Source organism: Podarcis gaigeae, assembly GCF_964106915.1.
Source record: "Podarcis gaigeae genome assembly, chromosome: 8".
Lineage (NCBI taxonomy): Eukaryota > Metazoa > Chordata > Lepidosauria > Squamata > Lacertidae > Podarcis > Podarcis gaigeae.
In genome coordinates, this window is record NC_139684.1 from 14,497,923 (window position 1) to 14,516,933 (window position 19,011).

General features: G+C 47.4%; 1 protein-coding gene across 1 annotated transcript in view; it reads right to left on the bottom strand.

Moving 5' to 3' along the window:
• Positions 1 to 244: 244 nt before the first annotated feature.
• The window catches only part of LOC310849668 (protein-arginine deiminase type-3-like), a 30,953-nt gene continuing 12,186 nt past the window's right edge, over positions 245 to 19,011 (bottom strand). The window contains exons 2-17 of the mRNA XM_083750216.1: positions 18,759 to 18,939; positions 18,084 to 18,156; positions 17,561 to 17,622; positions 16,556 to 16,670; positions 15,160 to 15,285; positions 13,504 to 13,685; positions 12,008 to 12,111; positions 10,206 to 10,317; positions 9,256 to 9,363; positions 7,471 to 7,628; positions 6,590 to 6,734; positions 4,657 to 4,750; positions 3,809 to 3,891; positions 2,756 to 2,890; positions 1,257 to 2,297; positions 245 to 1,035 (exon numbers count right to left, since the gene is read on the bottom strand). Of these exons, the coding sequence (XP_083606342.1) occupies positions 2,064 to 2,297; positions 2,756 to 2,890; positions 3,809 to 3,891; positions 4,657 to 4,750; positions 6,590 to 6,734; positions 7,471 to 7,628; positions 9,256 to 9,363; positions 10,206 to 10,317; positions 12,008 to 12,111; positions 13,504 to 13,685; positions 15,160 to 15,285; positions 16,556 to 16,670; positions 17,561 to 17,622; positions 18,084 to 18,156; positions 18,759 to 18,939 (1,912 nt within the window). The 3' untranslated portion in view covers positions 245 to 1,035; positions 1,257 to 2,063. The remainder of the gene's footprint in view (positions 1,036 to 1,256; positions 2,298 to 2,755; positions 2,891 to 3,808; positions 3,892 to 4,656; positions 4,751 to 6,589; positions 6,735 to 7,470; positions 7,629 to 9,255; positions 9,364 to 10,205; positions 10,318 to 12,007; positions 12,112 to 13,503; positions 13,686 to 15,159; positions 15,286 to 16,555; positions 16,671 to 17,560; positions 17,623 to 18,083; positions 18,157 to 18,758; positions 18,940 to 19,011) is intronic.

Below are 19,011 nucleotides of genomic sequence, written 5' to 3' on the forward strand. Positions count from 1 at the left end.
GGACAACTTAAAGAACTGCCCAGCCTCCTCGATGAAATATTAGTTGACCCCCGGACTCCTATTGCAAGTCTATTAGTTCCTTCTCCCTTCTGCGGCCGTGTGTTGTGTTGGAGAAATTTTGGTGCCTTTGAAACAGAACTTGCCTCCTCTCTGTCCCAGCATGAACTCCCTTTTTTCTAGCAGTAGGTCCCCTTTTCTCCCCTCCCCCCCTTCCCTTCCTTGAATCTGCTAGCTCTCTGATTGCTTTGGGGGGAGGGGGGTCCTCCCAGACGGGCGACTTTAGCCCCATACCACGTTAACATTTGCAGGTTCAGAGTTCTTGAAAAAGTTGGGGGCTTTTCCGGGATGCTGGGTTAGAGGGAGTTTTTGTTTTTTGGGGGGAGGGTGGGGAAGAAATAGGGGCTGTACATTGCATTATTATTTGTCTTTTTTATTTTAAGAAGAAAAAAATTGGATCAAAACCTACACCTGAAGCGTCTGCTTTTGTTTCCATTTCCTGTTTGTCTAGTCAAGTTACGTGCCTCATCCAGAAGGGATTTTCTTTCATGGCATTTTTTCACCTGTGCAAAAAAGTGGTTCCGTTTCTGGAGCTGCAGTTATGTGTGTGGTACATGAGGACATTTCGAGGAGAAACCTAACTGGAACAAAACTTCGGGGATAACTTATTTGCAATGGGGGGGGGGGGGGAGAGAAAGAGGAAACAGATCCTCCCTCTGCAGCAATGAGTGACATTATTCTGTTTTTTTTTAAATTAAAAAACAGGCTTTTTGTTTCCGGACCTAGACAGTTCAACTGTTCTAGTGTCTTCCCCTCTTCTCTCCACTCTCTCTCTTCATTGTGGACGAAGGCCTCAGAGATAAAACAAATAATTTTGGGTTTAAATCTGGTGGGATAAGTTCCTAGCCTAGTCATGTAACTCCTCTTGGGGTTTTTTTATATATATTTCTCAAAATAAATGTTTAAATAAATGACAGCATTGTGTAGAGCCTTATGCACGTAACAGCACTGTGGGAGGGAGTTCCGCAGTGTAACTTGCTGCATAATTCACCTTCACTGGCTGCCTAAGTGTTCTAGCGTTACAAGAGAGATAACTTTTCCCTACCCACTTTCTCTGTGCCATGTACCTTTTGTCATGTCACTTTGGTCTAGAGCAGCTGTTCTCAACCTGTGGGTCCCCAGATGTTGTTGGACTACAATCCCCATCATCTCTGAGCTCTGGCCTTGCAAGCTAGGGGTGTTGGGAGTTGTAGTTCAACAACATCTGAGGACCCACAGGCTGAGAAAGGCTGGTCTAGAGGATTATGAAAGATCATGTATGAATTAGCCCACCTCTCCCCAGCACCAGCATCAGCGCTCAACTTTTCTCCACAAGTTTATTCAAACGCTCCTTAAAATGCAAGCGAAAAACATTTGCGCGCCTTGTTTTGCAATCATCAAAAATAGAGGTATAGAATGCATAATCAATTCATTTTTAAAAAAACAAAGAAATGTATGCTTTTCACACTCCTTATTCTGTTAAGGCTTAGAGGTGTAGCCTCTTCACAGTGCCATGGGGGCAGGGGGGGGGAGATCCTCGGCACAGAAATTTTTGGACTGACCCCCCGCCCTGTGCATCGGCCCTAAATCTGGGTCTTTGAAGGATTGCATGCTGCGTACCTTAGAACTGGCTCTGTGTCTCTGACCTGCCTTACACTAAAAACGGGCACTCAAGCCCCTTTCCATCCTCCCCAAAAATCCCAGCTTTAAAAGATAACAGGCTAGAGATCTGTGATCTCATTTGAATGCCTGGCTTGTTGCTGAGCAGCAAACATGGTTTCTTCATCTGGCTCAGACTGCAGAGTGACATACTGGGGGAATGAAATGCGTGGGTGGACCTGGGGGCGTGAAAAAGAGGGTGAGCAAGCAGCTCGGCCCTTGGAAGTTAATCAAAAGTCCTGGGCAAGACAGGAACCGTACGGAGTTCCTTGGAAAGTGACGATTCTGCAGCTAAGCGTAAGCTACACAGCAGCTGCCCTGGCATCTTCCTCGCCTGCAAGGAGGGCAGGTTGTGGACCTCTCCACGCTCAAGGGGTCATGTTCCACCACTTGAAGGAAAAGGCTTTGCGTCGGACGTTGGTGCCACAGTGGACCTCGCCGAGACCCTCGTGGTAGGTTTCGTAGTCGTCTATGAAGGTGCAGGACAACCCCAGCGGCTCCAGCAGACGGCGGACCTCCTCTTCCAAGCAGCACTGCTCATGGATGATGGGTCCAAAGGGCTTTGGGATGCCCAGGTATTTTCCCAGGACAAGCATGTTCACCTGCAAATGAGACATGGGATGCCTGTGAGAAGGGGACTCTGAAACTGCTATGGGCATTTATAACCCTTCAGAGTCGTCTTGGCAATATCCACTCACTGCAAATTACCCAAGCAAAGTGTTGACGTTAAGAAAATTGGGGGGGGGGGGGGAGAGACGCTGTCATTTTAAGAGCAGCTCCAGACAGGAATATCGGGGGGGTGGGGGACTACCTTGCACAGCATCAGACCCTTGGATTCATCCAGTTCAAAGATTGTTCTCCATGACAAACATTCTCTCTCATTGCCCTAACTGCTGCATCTTGCCCACCAGCCCACCCCCTTGCCCCATGGCAAGTGTCGGGCACTTGAGGCCACTGGGCCAAATCTGGCCCCTTAGGGAGAAAACCGCATCTGTGGCCAGGGATTTGTCTGGCATGTGTGGTGGCTCATTACAAAAGGACCTTTTGAGCAGGGCCTTACTATGTCTGGGAAGTAAGCAACAGCTTTGCTGGGGCTGTAAGAAGAGCGAGTGAAGAGCTGGGGGATGTCTATGATGTCTTCCTCTTCCAGTTCCAGCTCCTCTTTGAGGAGGTCTCTGTTCCAGTCAATGCATTTCTGGGGAGTGAGAGAAGACATGCCTCAGAGAGAGGAATTCATTGCATCACTACAAGTGAAGGCACAATGCAGTTAAAGATTTGACAGGTGTGCCAATGGAGTCATGCTCAGATTGCATGGTGTGTGTGGCCTTGCACATAAACGGTAGCTTCTGTTCCATAGCATACCTCCAATTTCCAAACAGTGGGATCCTTGGCACTTTAGTCCCTACACCAGTTTTTGTGCCTGACTGGCAGCAATAGCTCTCCAGGGTTTCAGATGCCCCACTTAGAGATGCAGTGGGGGACTGAACCTTTGACACCCCACATGCAAGGCAGGTGCTGTACCACTGAACAATGGTCCTTCTCCTTAGCTTGTCTCTTTTGACCAGACTGACACATACTCAGTCCCAAGCATGCAGCCTTTCCTGACTTTCTCAGTTCTACAAGCTTTCCTCGGAAACTCTGGGCTTCATCCTTCTCCCTTCTAGTCTACTTCCTCTTCACCTGCCTTATCACTTCATGGGTCTTCATCCCCCACAAAGCCACTCCTGTCTCTAACACCCCATGAACTCATCCCAACTCAAATGACAGTTTCCCTTTCCCTTACAGAAGCCTGACTGCAAAGATTCCCTTGCAGCTCACGTGCATCTCTGCAACAGCCTGTCTGTGCCAGGGAACTTCACAGGGCAGGGAGCCTGTCGCTGCCTCCCTGTGATCTGCAGATTTCTATTTCAGCGCAGAGGAAAGGGTGTATATTGTGTAGCGGTTAGGGTGTGGCTCAAGGACCCTGGATGCCAGGATTAAAATCTCCACTCTGCCATGAACCTCACTAGGTGAACATCCGTCAGTCAGACTCGCCATTACAATGAATATCATTTAGAAAGTGTCCAGGTTCATAACCAAATGACTATGTGGGAGAAAGGGGTGTGACAATTACCTGGTAATACTCATTGATGCTCCTCAAGGATTTGTCAGCCAGGATTGCTGTTATTGAAATTTCTTTGTCATCTTTGCCTAGCCCTGTAATAAGAATCAGGCGGCTGCTTCATTCATGTTATGACTGTTATGTTCCCCACCACCACCCCTTAAATTACTGGTTCAAAATACATGTCAGCTCCATACTGCACTGTAATATTTAGCTCAGATGAGAGTCAGGTAAATAAAACTTGGGGGGGGGGCATATTTGGCCCCCAGGCTTGAGGTTCCCCACCCCGATTTTGTTTTTTTTAAAAAAATAATATTTATTGAGGTTTTGAAAGATTACAAAAATAAAGAAAAAAAAGAAAAAAAAGAAGAATAAAAACAATTAAAAAAAAGATATATCAATCCTTCCATAACTTATCTTTCATTTGCTTGTTTCTTTGACCTCCTCACACCTCCCTTTTTTGTATTCTAGTTCAATTAACTATTTCAGCAAGTCCTTTCCATCTTTGTTTTTATCCTAATAATTTATCTTAATATAATGTGACTTTACATTCTCACCAATTAACAACCTACTTTTACTTAATCCTTTATAACATTTCTGCTAAAACCACGTAACTTCATTCCAACATCCTTCTAACATTCCTTAATTTTACAATGTTTCTGTAAATAAACTTTAAATTTCTTCCAATCTTCTTCCACCGACCCCACCCCTGATTTTGAGCAAAACACAACCACCCCTTGGAGTAAGATGGGGTAGTTCAGTTGTGAGGTTTAGCTACTTGGGGCCTTAATGCAAAGTATGCAACTTCCTGCCCAGACTTCATGTCGGCTCCTGCAGAGGAGAAAGGAGAGCCACCTTACCATCAAACATCATGGCATCGCCGTACCCCTCTTGCTCCTTCTCCTTCAGAAGCTTGTAACAGCGACTGGGGCTGGCCAGAAGCAGGCGAAAACCCTGGAGAGGAACAGAGGTGGTGAAGTGAGACAAGCTGCAAAATGTACTTGCAGCTCAGGGGTAGCCAACACGGTGCCCCCTGGAACTGCTGCTGCCTACCAGCTCCATCGGTACGCAGGCTGAGTCCCTACCTGCTCGCATACTGTCTTGCCAGAGTGGTGACCCGGAAATGACAACTAATCCAGAATGCGGCAGCTAGACTGGTGACTGGGAGCGGCCGCCAAGACCACATAACACCGGTCCTGAAAAACCCACATTGGCTTCCAAAGTTTCCAAGTATAATTCAGTGTTGGTGCTGACCTTTAAAGCCCTAAACGGCCTCAGCCCAGTATACCTGAAGGAGCGTCTCCACCCCATTGTTCAGATCAGACACTGAGGTCCAGCTCCAAGGGCCTTCTGGTGGTTCCCTCCCTGCGAGAAGCGAGGTTACATGGAACCAGGCAGAGGGCCTTCTCGGTAGTGGCGCCCGCCTTGTGGAAATAAACAGCTACCTGACTTCTAGAAAACATCTGAAAGCAGCCATGTATAGGGAAGTTTTTAATGTTTGATGTTTTAGCGTGTTTTTAATATTCTGCTGGGAAATGGCCAGAGTGGCTCGGGAGGCCCAGCCAGTTGGGTGGGGTATAAATAATAAATTATTATTATCATTATTACCTATGTTGCTAACAGCTTCTGTTCACTGCCTTTTAGATTGGGTGGGTTTCAAAATATGAGGGAACAAATATCCTCTGAGTAAACAGGTTAAAATGCACTTAAAGGCTGAAAGCAGTGGACAGGGTGTACCTGTCAGGAGCTGGAGTCAGCAACAAAACACCCATTGTCAGGGGCGTTAACTCTTTATTCAAAGAAACCCAAACAGTGATCACAACAACACTTGCCAGTAGGATTGAAGTAGTCTTCCCACCACTCCCTAACACTCCTGAGTCCTTCCCAAGTAATCTCAGATTCCTTCACCTAGTTTCTCATTACTCCACCATTTTACTTCTCTTCATGTTCTGGGAGACCAAGGGGGAGAGGAGCCAGACATGGCAGCAGGGGGAGGCTCCCTGGGTTCTTCTGCAGCCAGCCTTATCTGTTGCCTTGTTCCTCTCCTCTCCCGCCTCTGTGTCTGGACTGCTCTCTGCCACAGCCTCTTCCTGCTCACTAAACCCTGTTGTCTCTTCAGCTTCCAAAACCTCCTCCTCTCAGTCTGCTTCATCGTCTCCCTCTGACCACTCATCACCCCACCACCAATCCCCTGGTTCTGAGCCTTCTTCCCTTCTCCAGTTAGTGCCTTGCACATAGCTGTCAACTTGCAGATTTGAAAATAAGGAACCAGCAGCCTCGAAAATAAGGGATCAGCAGCCAAAATAAGGGATTTTCCAAGCACAGGTATGTTCAACTTCTGAGCCCCTGTGAGCCAAAGGCAGAAAGCCCAGCCAGCAGCCAAACAAAGCCTCAAGTGGTGGTTCTCACAGCACAGCAACCCGGCAAAGGGGATGCAGCAAGGAAAACCACCGTCACCTCTCTGCTGGGAAGCGCTGAGCAAAGGCGAGTCCCCAGGCAATGCGGCCGATTTGATCGGCACAAGGCATGCAAGCTCCACCCCCCAGTCGTTCTTAGACTCCTTATTGGGTGAGCAACACAGCCAAGCAACACAGTTGGAGCCTCCCTCCTCCCTGGCCGGCAGGGAGGGAGGGAGGGAGAGGAGCTGCTTCCTTTGAAACCCAGGAAATTTAAGGGACATCATCAATAAGGGACAGCAGCGGGACACAGTGCTGGGATAAGGGACCTTCCCACCAAATAAGGAACAGTTGACAGCTATGGCCTCGCACCATCCCTCTGCATCCATGGCAGTACCTTTCTGTCAGAGGCTGGGACAAAACACATGAACTCATCCACATGCCCCACCAGCAGCCAGGCAGAATACAGTTCGATGGGTGATTGTACTTCCTGGGCATAGAGGAAGTCCCGCACTACTTTGACCATCTTGTCCCCGTGAGGCCTAGGAAGTAAAGAGAGGCAGAGTTTAGGGTTAGGCATCCATTCCAAAGGCAAGGACTTTGCAAAAGTACTACCCATCCCAATTTCATATCCGCCAGTGCCTGGTCCATCAGGGTGCACCAAGTGTTCTCAACAGACTTCTCATCCACCTGCCTCCTTACAACCAGCCCAGATTTTTAAAAAAGAACATATGATAAAAAGAACCGTTTTATCTTTTTATCATATGTGGTGGTCTTGTAGTAAGGTTGAAGCTTACTGGGAAATGATATATAATGAATCGAAAAGGATGTTTAAAATAACCTTTGTAAAAAAGAGAGAGAGAGAGACCAGAAGCTTTTCTTTTGGGAATTATATAGGGACAGAACTACCTAAATTGTATAGAAACTTATTCATATATGCGACGACAGCAGCAAGAGCTACTCACCCTAAAATGGAAAGCAGCAGAAGTCCCAGCAAAGGAAGAATGGATACAAAAACTTATGGAAGATGCAGACGTATAAATTCAAAAAGTATAAACAAACTTTTTAAAGAAAACCAGCCCAGATTGACCAATATGGTTCAGGATAAAGGAACTTTCTGTGTTCCTCCTCCTCCCTTCCCACTGTTGCCTGGGCTAGAGTGAGACATGGGTGAAGAAGCAAGCTGAAAGGGAGAGGAGAAGGAGGTCCAGAGGGCTCTTGCCTGTGCATCCCAGCGCTTTTTCTCCCCCCCCCCCAACACACACCCTCTCCACCTACATAGGCAAAGCGCTCCCAATGATGACCCTCCCCAGGGGGTACTCTTTGCCCCTGACGGTCACTGGAGGGCTGACTTCAAGGTTCCCAAATGAGTCCAAAGTGGAGACGCTGTTGCCTTTGCCTTCTGCCTTCTGGGTCACGTAGCCAAAATCCGGGCCCTGGGGTGGGGAGCAAAGGGCAACAGAATTAGGAGTGAATCTCAGCGACAAGGCTGCCCCTCTATGAAAATGACCTTGTGTCCATTGCGTTTGAAATGCAGAAGCTACAGGGCGGAGTGACGCAAAGGGGTGTTTGTGTGGGCGATTCGAATTGTATACAGCCGGCTGCAAAATTCAATTGCCAATAGACAGATCCTGCAGAGTGTATGGCTTAAAGCGAAAAGATGGCTAATACAGATTAGGTAGGCAGGTAGATGCATGCATGCATTATCATTATCCTAATCATTTTATTCATCGCCTTCTGTGCAATCTTCTCAAGACAATGCACTTGGGAAACAGCAAAAAAGCCAAAGTTTCAAAATAAAACAAAACAGCAGATAATAATAATAATTTATTATTTATACCCCGCCCATCTGGCTGGGTTTCCCCAGCCACTCTGGGCAGCTTCCAACAAAGTATTAAAATACAGTGGTCTGTTAAATATTGAAAGCATTAAACATTAAAAACATTAAAAGATACATTTGAAACAAGCCTAAAACCCTAATAAGTGGACGCTCATGGTAAATATGCATTTATCCATCTGGGAAAGGCTGTTGGAACAAAAATGTCTTCCATGGTTTCCGGAAAGGGCAGATCCAGCGGGGAGGAAGACTACTCCAGATAAAAGGAGCAGCCACAATGAAGATCCTGCTCTAAATCACAGCAGAGTGGGCTTCCGAGATCTCTGGAACTCACAGGAGAGAATATCCTGCAGACTACAGTAATCTACCAGGTTTCTAGCACATTCAATCATTTTTTCTACCACCCTTCAGCCAATGATTGTAGGGTGGTTTACAGCATAGAAACACAAAAACGGACTATACGGAGATGGCGGAATTGACGGCAAAATTAAGAGAGCCAAAAGACTACATGTTTGTCAAAGAGTGAAGATCCCTTTAGGGGCTATCTGGGAAAATATTATAGTCAAATGAAATGGCAGGTGGGACTGGAAATATAAGTAAAGGAATGAGAATGATAAAGGAATGCACCGTATTTTTCGCTCTATAGGACGCACCAGACCACAAGACACACCTAGAAGGAAAACAAGAAAAAAATATTCTGAATCTCAGAAGCCAGAACAGCAAGAGGGATCGCTACACAGTGAAAGCAGCAATCTCTCTTGCTGTTCTGGCTTCTGTGATAGCTGCGCAGCCTGCCTTCTCTCCATAAGACGCACACACATTTCCCCTTTTTAGGAGGGGAAAAGTGAGTCTTATAGAGGGAAAAATACTGTAAATTAGTATATATGTTATAGATTAAGTATTACATTTACGGCAGTGAATAAAGGATTTGAAAAGAAACATCATGGAAGTAAGGATGGGAAGTCAAAACCGTTAAGAGAACATTGTATTGAAACTGAATGGAACTTGTTCAAATTGTATGAAAAACAACAAAATGTTATATTTTAAAAACCGCAAAAATGCATAACATACTGTACTAACAAACCAGTATCGGGGCAGGCAGATGGGGGTGCAACTGTGGAGCTGCCTTATCACTCAAACCCTTCATGCAAAATGCACTATTGCAGCATTAAAAAAAACAAATTCAAAGGTTCCGATTTGAAGACAAAAGGGAGAGAGGTTCCTACCAGAACAGCCTTAAAGGGGAAGCCATCCAGATTTCCGTTTCTAGGGGAGTCGAAGACCACGGGAAAGGATTTGTGTGGCGCTTGCGTGTAGCCGATCTCCATCTCATCCTGGTGCCACCAAAGAAAACAGGGAAGAAATAAAGACATGTGAGGAAGAAAGGGGTGAGGAACCCCAAGACCCTCTGGCCCTTGGCTGTTTTTGCCAGGCTGATAAATGGTAAATACATCAAATACTGTATTTTTCGCTCTATAGGACGCACCCAACTATAGGACGCACCTTGTTTTAGAGGGGAAGAACAAGAAGAAAAAAAATTCTCTCCCTCTCTGCTCAGTGCCCCTTCAGTAAAGCGGCAGGAGAAATGGAGCCCCTTCCATTTCTCCTCCCGCTTAGCTGAAGGGGCGCTGCGCAGCTCTCCCTCTCTGCTGAAGCCGGGAGAGTCTTGCTCTCCCAGCTTCAGCAAAAGGAACCCGAAGCCTTCAGAGCGCAGCGCGACTTCCCGCTGCGCTCCAAAGGCTTCAGGAGGCTATCACTGAAGCCTGGAGAGCGAGAGGGATTAGTGCCCTCTCGCTCTCCAGGCTTCAGCGAAAGCAACATGAAGCCTCCAGAGTGCGGAGGGAGTGCTCCCTCTGCGCTTTGGAGGCTTCACATTGCTATCGCTGAAGCCAAGGAGCCTGCATTCGCTCCATAGGACGCTCACACATTTCCCCTTAATTTTTGGAGGGGAAAAGTGCGTCCTATAGAGCGAAAAATACGGTAATAGTTTGAACAAAAAAAAATCTTTCCAGTAGCACCTTAAAGACCAACTAAGTAGTTGGTCTTTAAGGTGCTACTGGAAAGAATTTTGTTTTGTTTTGACTATGGCAGACCAACACGGCTACCTATCTGTAACTGGTAATAGTTTGCTCTGACTTCCACCCACCTGCCCCCCCCAACGGACACTCCAACCTACCTGGATCCAGCGGTCACCTCGATTTTCTGCTTCTGGACAGATGATCAATCTGCAGCCAGCTTTCTTGGACAACTTGCTGATCTCCACCACGAAATCTGCGTTTTCTTTTAAACTGGATGTCAAAAGGCAGAAAAATGGGCATCGATGAACAGCAGAGCAGGAGAAGGAAAGGAAGGCTTCAAAACATTAGCTACAATGGCTATGCTCCGACTCCACCATCTGAGACTTCTGAATTTCAGTTGCCGGAAATCCCAGGTGGGGAACTTCATTGAAATTCTACTCAATATTGATCCAGAGTAGATCCCAATGTATAGTTAGCAGAGTAAAAACTTAAACACGTTGAAGGATTCCCAAAAAATAGACCAGAGGCAATTTCATTTCATCCAGCAGAGCTTTACTGCTACAGAAGGCAAATGAGCATAATGGTCACAAATCCAATACATTCAGGATTGGCACCATCCATAAGAAATCCAGTTGCGGCAGGCTTACAATAATTTATAATAAGTCTAAAACTTAACACTAAGCATACCACAGTCGTACCTCGGAAGTCGAATGGAATCCATTCCGGAAGTCCGTTCGACTTCCAAAACATTTGTAAACCAAGGCACGGCTTCCGGTTCGCTGCAGGAAGCTCTTGCAGCCAGTCAGAAGCCGTGGAAGCCGCATCGGACGTTCGGCTTCCAAAGAACGTTCACATACACTCACTTCCACGTTTGCGCCGTTTGGGAGCCAAAACCTTTGACTTGAAAGGTGTTTGGGGATCCAAGGTACGACTATACAGTGGATGCACGTTTGCAACCCGCAGCAGTGGGTCTGCACATGCGCAGGTTGCAATTCTGTGCATGTGCGACCGCCGAAACCTGGAAGTAACCCCATTCCGGTACTTCTGGGTTTTGGCAGTCCGTAACACAAAAAAAGTAACCTGAAGCATCTGTAACCCAAGGTATGACTGTATATACAAAACACCGCACCAGAAGGAAAAGAAATAGAAAGAGAAAGTGAAACCTAGGCTCCTTCTGGCCCTATTTTATAGTCAACATGACCTTGACAGAAGAGAACCAGCTTAAGCCAGTTTCTTTCCAGGTATAACCCAGGGGTAGGCAACCCGAGGCCCGTGGGCCGGATGCGGCCCAATCGCCTTCTCAATTTGGCCCACGGATGGTCCAGGAATCAGTGTGTTTTTACATGAGAATATGTTCTTTTATTTAAAATGTATTTCTGGGTTATTTGTGGGGTCTGCCTGGTGTTTTTACATGAGTAGAATGTGTGCTTTTATTTAAAATGCCTCTCGGGGTTATTTATGGGGCATAGGAATTCGTTCTTTCCCCCCCAAAATATAGTTCGGCCCATGGCTGAAGAAGGTTGCTGACCCCTGGTATAACCCAAACATTTGGAACATTCTGCTTGTTTCTTTCACACAGAAGCTTCCAGAACCCTCTTGAATTAAGTAGAATAGGAAAGATTTCTACACATCAAATCAATACTTTCTGCACTAAGAAATGCAAACTGACAGGGAGAGCTGCAGGGCTTTCTCTGATGTTGTCAGGCTAGTGATGCTTCGTTTGAACAACGAAGCCTACCTGAGCTCTGGCATTTCTGGTCTTGGACCTCCAGACCTGAGTTCCAGTCTTCCCTCTAATCCTGATGGGTTTCGACCACTGACACGGCTCTCAGTCCCTGCCTCACCTCAGACCACCATCAGTGTCCCATCCCTGGCGTGGCACACCTGATCCATGAGTCCTATGCTTGTGCATCTGTGCACTGGGCCACAGTGATGCACACTTATTTGCAGAAGCTCTCACCTGCAGACGTAAACCGTTATCGGCTGCAAGGTATTGGGGGTCATGATCCACGGAGCGACGCGGAAGACAACAGTGTCGTTAAAAATTGGGGCCTCAGGAAGTGCCTGTAGTGGAGGAGAGCAGAGGCCAGCTGAGAAAAAGGTTGGAAAGAGACTCAAACCAGAACTATTTAGGCACATGACAGTCTCGGCTCCAGGAACCAGCGTGCCTAATGGTCGGGGGGAAAGGAGAGCCCCAATCCAGCAGCATCCTGAGGAACAGTGACATCACAGATTTCCCATCTCAACAGTATAAATAGGAAGAATTGTGATGGAGGCAGGGAGGGGCAGTGAAGGCAAGTGATGGTCTAGCTTAGCGAAATCTAGAGGACCAAAACTCCTCCGAGAATGAACAGAAGCTCTTGCCTCTTATCTTGTACCCAAGAGCAGGCGTGGAGAACATTTCTTCCAGCAGGTCAGTCCCAACACCCCACTGCACAGGATCTCACAATCAATGATGGGCATTCTGGTGGTTCCCTCACTGCGAGAAGTGAAGCTACAGGGAACCAGGCAGAGGGCCTTCTCGGTAGTGGTGCCCTCCCTGTGGAATGCCCTCCCATCAGATGTCAAGGAAATAAAAAAGCTATCCGACTTTTAAAAGACATCTGAAGGCAGCCCTTAGGGAAGTTTTTAATCTTTGATGCTTTATCACTTTATTTATTTTTAATAATAATATTCTGTTGTGAGCCGCCCAGAGTGCCTGGGGAAACCCAGCCAGATGGGTGGGGAATAAATAAATAAACATCATCATCATCACACCCAAAGGAATTTTCTGCCATGAGACGTGGTGAGGGTTGCCAGCTTGGGTTAAATTCCAAGAAGGACAATTGGGAGGATAAAATGCTAGGTCTGAGTGCTTACCAGGACATCATGCTTCATATCTTGAATTTAGCTGCAGAAATATAACATGAGCCCAAGCCCAAATGGGCTGAGATAAGGTCTTGAGCAAGCAGGCAGCAGTTGCATTCTGCTGTGGCAGCCAAGATACTGGCCCCTGCATTTTGCCAGCTCATGTAGAGCCCCAAGCTGTGTTTTGGTGAAAAAATGAGTAACCCTGGGCTTAAAAACAAACAAACCAACCCTACAGTCCTGGTTTTCTCCTAAGACAAGAAAAGGAGGCTACGGTGAGGAAGAAAATACAAAATAATAGGCTGTTTTATTCTCCGGAGAAATTCAGGGAGGAGATAAGACTGTCAACAGATACTAGTCACAATAGCAACATTCCACCTGTATCGATGGAGGCAGCAATGCTTCTGAATCGCAGCTGCTGGAAATCCCAAGTGGGGACACCACCGTTCAGGTCCTGCTTGCAGGATTCCCATTGGGGATCTGGTTGATCACTGCGAGGGAGGCTAGAAGGCCTGATTCAGCTGCAGGCTTCTTTTAATGCCCTTAATTATCCAACACCCCAGTAACCCCTTGCCTTTCTGACACATTTCCTTTTTTGGCTGCCCGTACCTTGGCGGTGGCCTCTAGCAGAGTGGCATGGAATGTCACGAGTCCAGAGAAGCCAATGTCAGGAAAGGCCAGCCCTTCCACATAGAAATGGTGCTCCTCTTCGTCGCAGGAAGGTTCCACCACATAGGAGGATTTCCCATGACCCAGGACGTGCTTGTGCTGACTGAGTTTCTTTCTTTTCCCTGTAAATCAAACCCGTCGTTTCTCATACAAAATCATGTGCCTGTCCTTCATTCATTCATTCATTTGTTTGTTTGCTTGCTTGATTCTGGAAGCAAACTCTTCATCGCTGTCAAATAAACTGGTTTTGATTAACTACACCCCTGGAACTCACTGCCACATGGCTGGGTTAGCTCAGTCGGTAGAGCACAAGACTCTTAATCTGAAGGTCGTGAGTTTGAGCCCCACAAAACTTTCCTGCATTGCAGGGGGTTGGAGTAGATGACCCTCGTGGTCCCTTCCAATTCTATGATGATTAATTAAAGATTTTCTTGTGTAACAAAAAAGTACATATAGTATCTCCACTTTCATGCCAAGCAGTTGCGTTCACACATGAGCTAAGAATATCAGGATTTAGAGTAGGGATGGGGAATATATATATATATATATATATATATATATATATATATAATTTCAAAATATTCATTTAGATAAAGGTAAAGGGTACCCCACGGGACGCAGGTGGCGCTGTGGGTTAAAGCCTCAGCACCTAGGACTTGCCGATCGAAAGGTCGGCGGTTCGAATCCCTGCGGCGGGGTGCGCTCCCGCTGCTCGGTCCCAGTGCCTGCCAACCTAGCAGTTCGAAAGCACCTCCGGGTGCAAGTAGATAAATAGGGACTGCTTACCAGCGGGAAGGTAAACGGCGTTTCTGTGTGCGGCTCTGGCTCGCCAGAGCAGCGATGTCACGCTGGCCACGTGACCCGGAAGTGTCTCCGGACAGCGCTGGTCCCTGGCCTCTTAAGTGAGATGGGCGCACAACCCCAGAGTCTGGCAAGACTGGCCCGTACGGGCAGGGGTACCTTTACCTTTACCTTTTTTAAAGGGTACCCCTGACCATTAGGTGCAGTCGTGGAAGACTCTGGGGTTGCAGTGCTCATCTCACTCTATAAGCCGAGGGAGCCAGCGTTTGTCTGCAGACAGCTTCTGGGTCATGTAACCAGCTTGACTAAGCCGCTTCTGGCGAACCAGAGCAGCGCACAACAGAAATGCCATTTACCTTCCCGCCAGAGCGGTACCTATTTATCTGCTTGCACTTTGACGTGCTTTCGAACTGCTAGGTTGGCAGGAGCTGGGACCGAGCAATGGGAGCTCACCCCGTCGTGGGGATTCGAACCGCTGACCTTCTGATCGGCAAGTCCTAGGCTCTGTGGTTTAACCCACAGTGCCACCCGCATCCCATACCATACATCCCTGCATATTTTACATGAACCAAACCATTCAGTAATCCATTGTTACAGCCATCAAAACTTATTTACACTGTTGAATTTATCTTGGGGAACATCTGTGGCTCTCCAGATGTTGCCAGACTCCAGCTGCCATCTGTCCCCGGCATGGCTAATGGTCAGAGAAAATGACCATCAGCCAATCAGAGCCAGTCTGAGACATTTTGGCACCTGAGATGAACCACCGCTGCTTGAGAACCCCACAACACTTACCCTGAGCATGGAAGACTCCCACTTTGTCGGCGTCAGATGCTGAGATGTGGAGGACCAGCTGGTGATCCTCAAAGATGTCCTCAGGCCCACGCATTGTCAGGATCATCAGCGACATATCCCTGCGGTCTGAAGAGAAAAGCAGAGGGAAACTGACTGTAGCTCAGTAGCAAAGCTCTGAGCTGAATGGAGTTTAAATCAACTGTCTTTACTCAGAGCTGGGGTAGCTCAGCCAGTAGAGCAGGAGACTTTCAGTTTCAGGGTTGTGGATTCAAGCTCCACGTTGGGCAAAAGAGTCCAGCAAAAAAGACCCTTTCCATTCTACAAATTCTAAGAACAATGAGGACGAGATTCTTACTTTAATTTAGGGGAAGGATCAGTGTTCGAAACTCCCATTGTTCTAGGCACATCTTTGTGACGGAATTTCATTAGCGCAAGCAGTTTCTTAGCTCTGGGGCCAGTAAGATTTCAGATTGAATCTGCAGAGTGGAAGGAAAGGAGGACCTTTTTCTGCCTCTCCACTTCCAGCTACTCTCTGAAGACTGGAGAAGAGACCCTCTTAAGAATATTAGGGGGGTGGGCAGGGGAAGGACTAGACCATGTGAAAAACGAACATAAGATTTTAGCTGCAGTTCATTCATCTTCAGCTTTGTATTGTTATAAAAAAGCACGCCTAGACAGTCCGCTGTTGCGCCCATAACCTAGGTTTAAGGTGCCGTTTAGCTCCTAGCTTTCATCTCTTAGCTTCTAACACGATTGATGAGTGCAAAATCTCCCAGGTTCAATCCCTGGCATCTGTAGGTAGGGCTGGGAAGAGACGATTCAAAAAAGTCCTTCCTTCAGAACGATGAGGACTAGAATCTCGGTTTTTAAGGGAATGGCCTGCCTTGTTGTAGAAGGTCCCAGGTTCAATTCCTGGCATCCTCAGGTAGGCTGAAGCATCCCCCCTGCCCTGAGCAGCTGCTGCCATTCAGTGTTACATTGAGTGTCTGACTCAATGTAAGGTATAATAATAGTATTATTATAATAATAATTTATTTATACCCCACCCATCTGGCTGGGTTTTCCCAGCCACTCTGGGCAGCTTTCAACAGACTATTAAAATACTACAATCTATTAAACATTAAAAGCTTCCCTAAACAGGGCTGCCTTCAGATGTCTTCTAAAAGTCTGGTAGTTGTTTTCCTCTTTTACATCAAGTGGGAGGACATTCTACAGGGCGGGCGCCACTACTGAGAAGGCCCTCTGCCTGTAACTTGGCTTCTCGCAGCTAGGGAACCGCCAGAAGGCCCTCGGCACTGGACCTCAGTGTCCGGGCAGAACAATGGGGGTGGAGACGCTCCTTCAGGTATACTGGACCGAGGCCGTTTAGGTAGCCTTGGATCCGTCAGTTACTGACCAACAAACGATTCCAGCTTCTTGTCCTCATTGTCCATTTTATCTTGAGGTTCGTCCCTGTCGCAATTGACCAAGAGGATGGCTCCTTTGCCTTCGGGTCCCCACGTCCAGTTTTTCTGCAGGGACAAAAAACATCAACCACGAGTCTTAGCCCCACCACAAATATGTGGGACCCAACAGTCACCCCAGGTGCCATGTTTGGGGGGTGGCAATAAGGCACCCCGCGGGGGCTCGCCCCACCGCGGCGGCGCAAGCTGCCATCGCGCTGCCACAGCCGCATGTGGACGATCCTCCATTCACAGCTGCAGCCGCGAGCAGAGGATCCTGGTGCCAGCAGCAAACTGCTATGTACAGTGCATGTGCGGCGTCTCTATGCACGGTGGTGCATTGTACGTAACAATGCTGCACATGTGCCCTACGTAGCAATGCCCCGTCCCGGGTGTCACGACACCTTCGTTCACCCCTGGGACCCAATACAGTGGTACCTCAGGATACGAACGGGATCCATTCCGGAGCACTGTTCGCATCCTGAAGTAAATGTAACACGGGTCTGCGCATCTGCACGGGACACATTTTGCCGCTTCCGCGCATGCACCTGACATCATTTTGAATGTCTGCGCATGTGCAAGTGGCAAAACCCAGAAGTAACACGCTCCGTTACTTCCGGATCGCCGCGGAGCGCAACCCAAAAATACTTAACTTGAAGCTACTTTAACCTGAGGTATGACTGTACTTGTATCTCACAACTACAGAAGGAACAGGTTGGTTTTAAGGTAGGGTTGTGAGGGGACCTAAGGCCCAGGGTCAAAATGCACCCCACCATGGGATTTGTCTCCAGTACAAGGCCACACCCCCTCTCCACAGGCTCCACCCCCCTCCTTGCTGAAAGGCTCTTGGGTTTCTTGCCTTGAAGGGACCTTCAGGTGGAAAAGCAGCCTTTGCTTTTTGGATATATATAAATAAACACACACAATATGCCCGGACTCCCCTATCCCTCCTTCCTGACCTTATTCCTGGCTCTCCTCTGCACGGTTCCTGAACGGTTCGTGTCTGCATCCAGGGAGATTTCTGCAGCATGGGGGGGGGGGCGGGGAGAGAGAAGGGAGGAAACAGAGAAAATTTGCATGCGGGATCCCCAAACAGCCTGGCAAGATGGCTTGCTGATGCCAGGATGTCTGTGTTACCAAATACTGGAACATAGCCATCAATAGCCCTCTTCTCCATGAATCTGTCAAATCTTTTAAAGTCGTCTAGGCTGGTGTTCGTCACTGCCTCATGTGGGAGTGAGTTCCATAGTTTAACTTCATGCAGCTGATGAAGCGAACTGTTGTCCATGAAAGTTTTCTGTCATAATGAAGTTGTTTGTCTTTAAAGTGCTAGTCCTCTGGAAGTAGGTCTTCATGGTATTAACATTTCACTGTGAGTAACTATCCCGTGAAACACACACACACACACACACACACACACACACACACACACACATACACACACACACACAAATTCTATTTTCTATACAGTTCCTGTCTTACCCACACAGGTGAGGTGCAGCAGAGCTTTCGCCATTGGTGTCCTCCCGTTGTCCTTGTAGTATGAAATTCTGACCTGCCAAGATATGGCCAATTTCAGCAAATGGAATATTTATTATTATTTAGTATTTAGTATTAATAATTAATACTCTACCCATCTGGCCGGGTTTCCCCAGCCACTTTGGGCAGCTCCCAACAGAATATTAAAGACACGATAAAACACCAAACATTAAAAACATCCCTATACAGGGCTGCCTTCAGATGTCTTCTAAAAGTCAGATAGTTGATTATTTCCTTGACATCTGATGGGAGGGGTTTCCACAGGGCGGGCGCCACCACCGAGAAGACCCTCTGCCTGGTTCCCTGTAACCTCACTTCTCACAGTGAGGGAACCGCCAGAAGGCCTTTGGAGCTGGACCTCAGTGTCTGGGCTGAACGATGGAGGTGGAGACGCTCCTTCAGGTATACTGAAGGACAATAACAGATGTGATTCGGGATGCACTCTATCACCTCTTCCTCGCCTTTTCTCAAAGTTAAAAAGTCCTGAATGTGGCAACCTTTTCTTACAGGGAAGCTGCTTCAGTGATAGCTATAGTAATGCCGGCGCACCTTTTTCCGAATCAGGTCTAGCTCTTTCCTTTCCCCCTCTGCTCCATCAAAACCTTCAGAGTTTCTCACCTTGTCCTCGTTGACTTCAGCGCTTGGCTGGTCCATCGTGACCACCACCTCGACTTTATAATCAAGGGGCCACTTGGGCACACAAGAGGGGATCTTCAAAACCTCCCCATTGTGGATAATATAGAGGTTCACCCCAGATGTTCCCCAGACATCAAAGGCTGTAGCACCACTTGGGGCTGCCCTGAAAGAGAGAGAGAGAGAAAGGATAATTCACATCACCCATTCCATTTTCTATTTAAATTTTGCTCCTAAA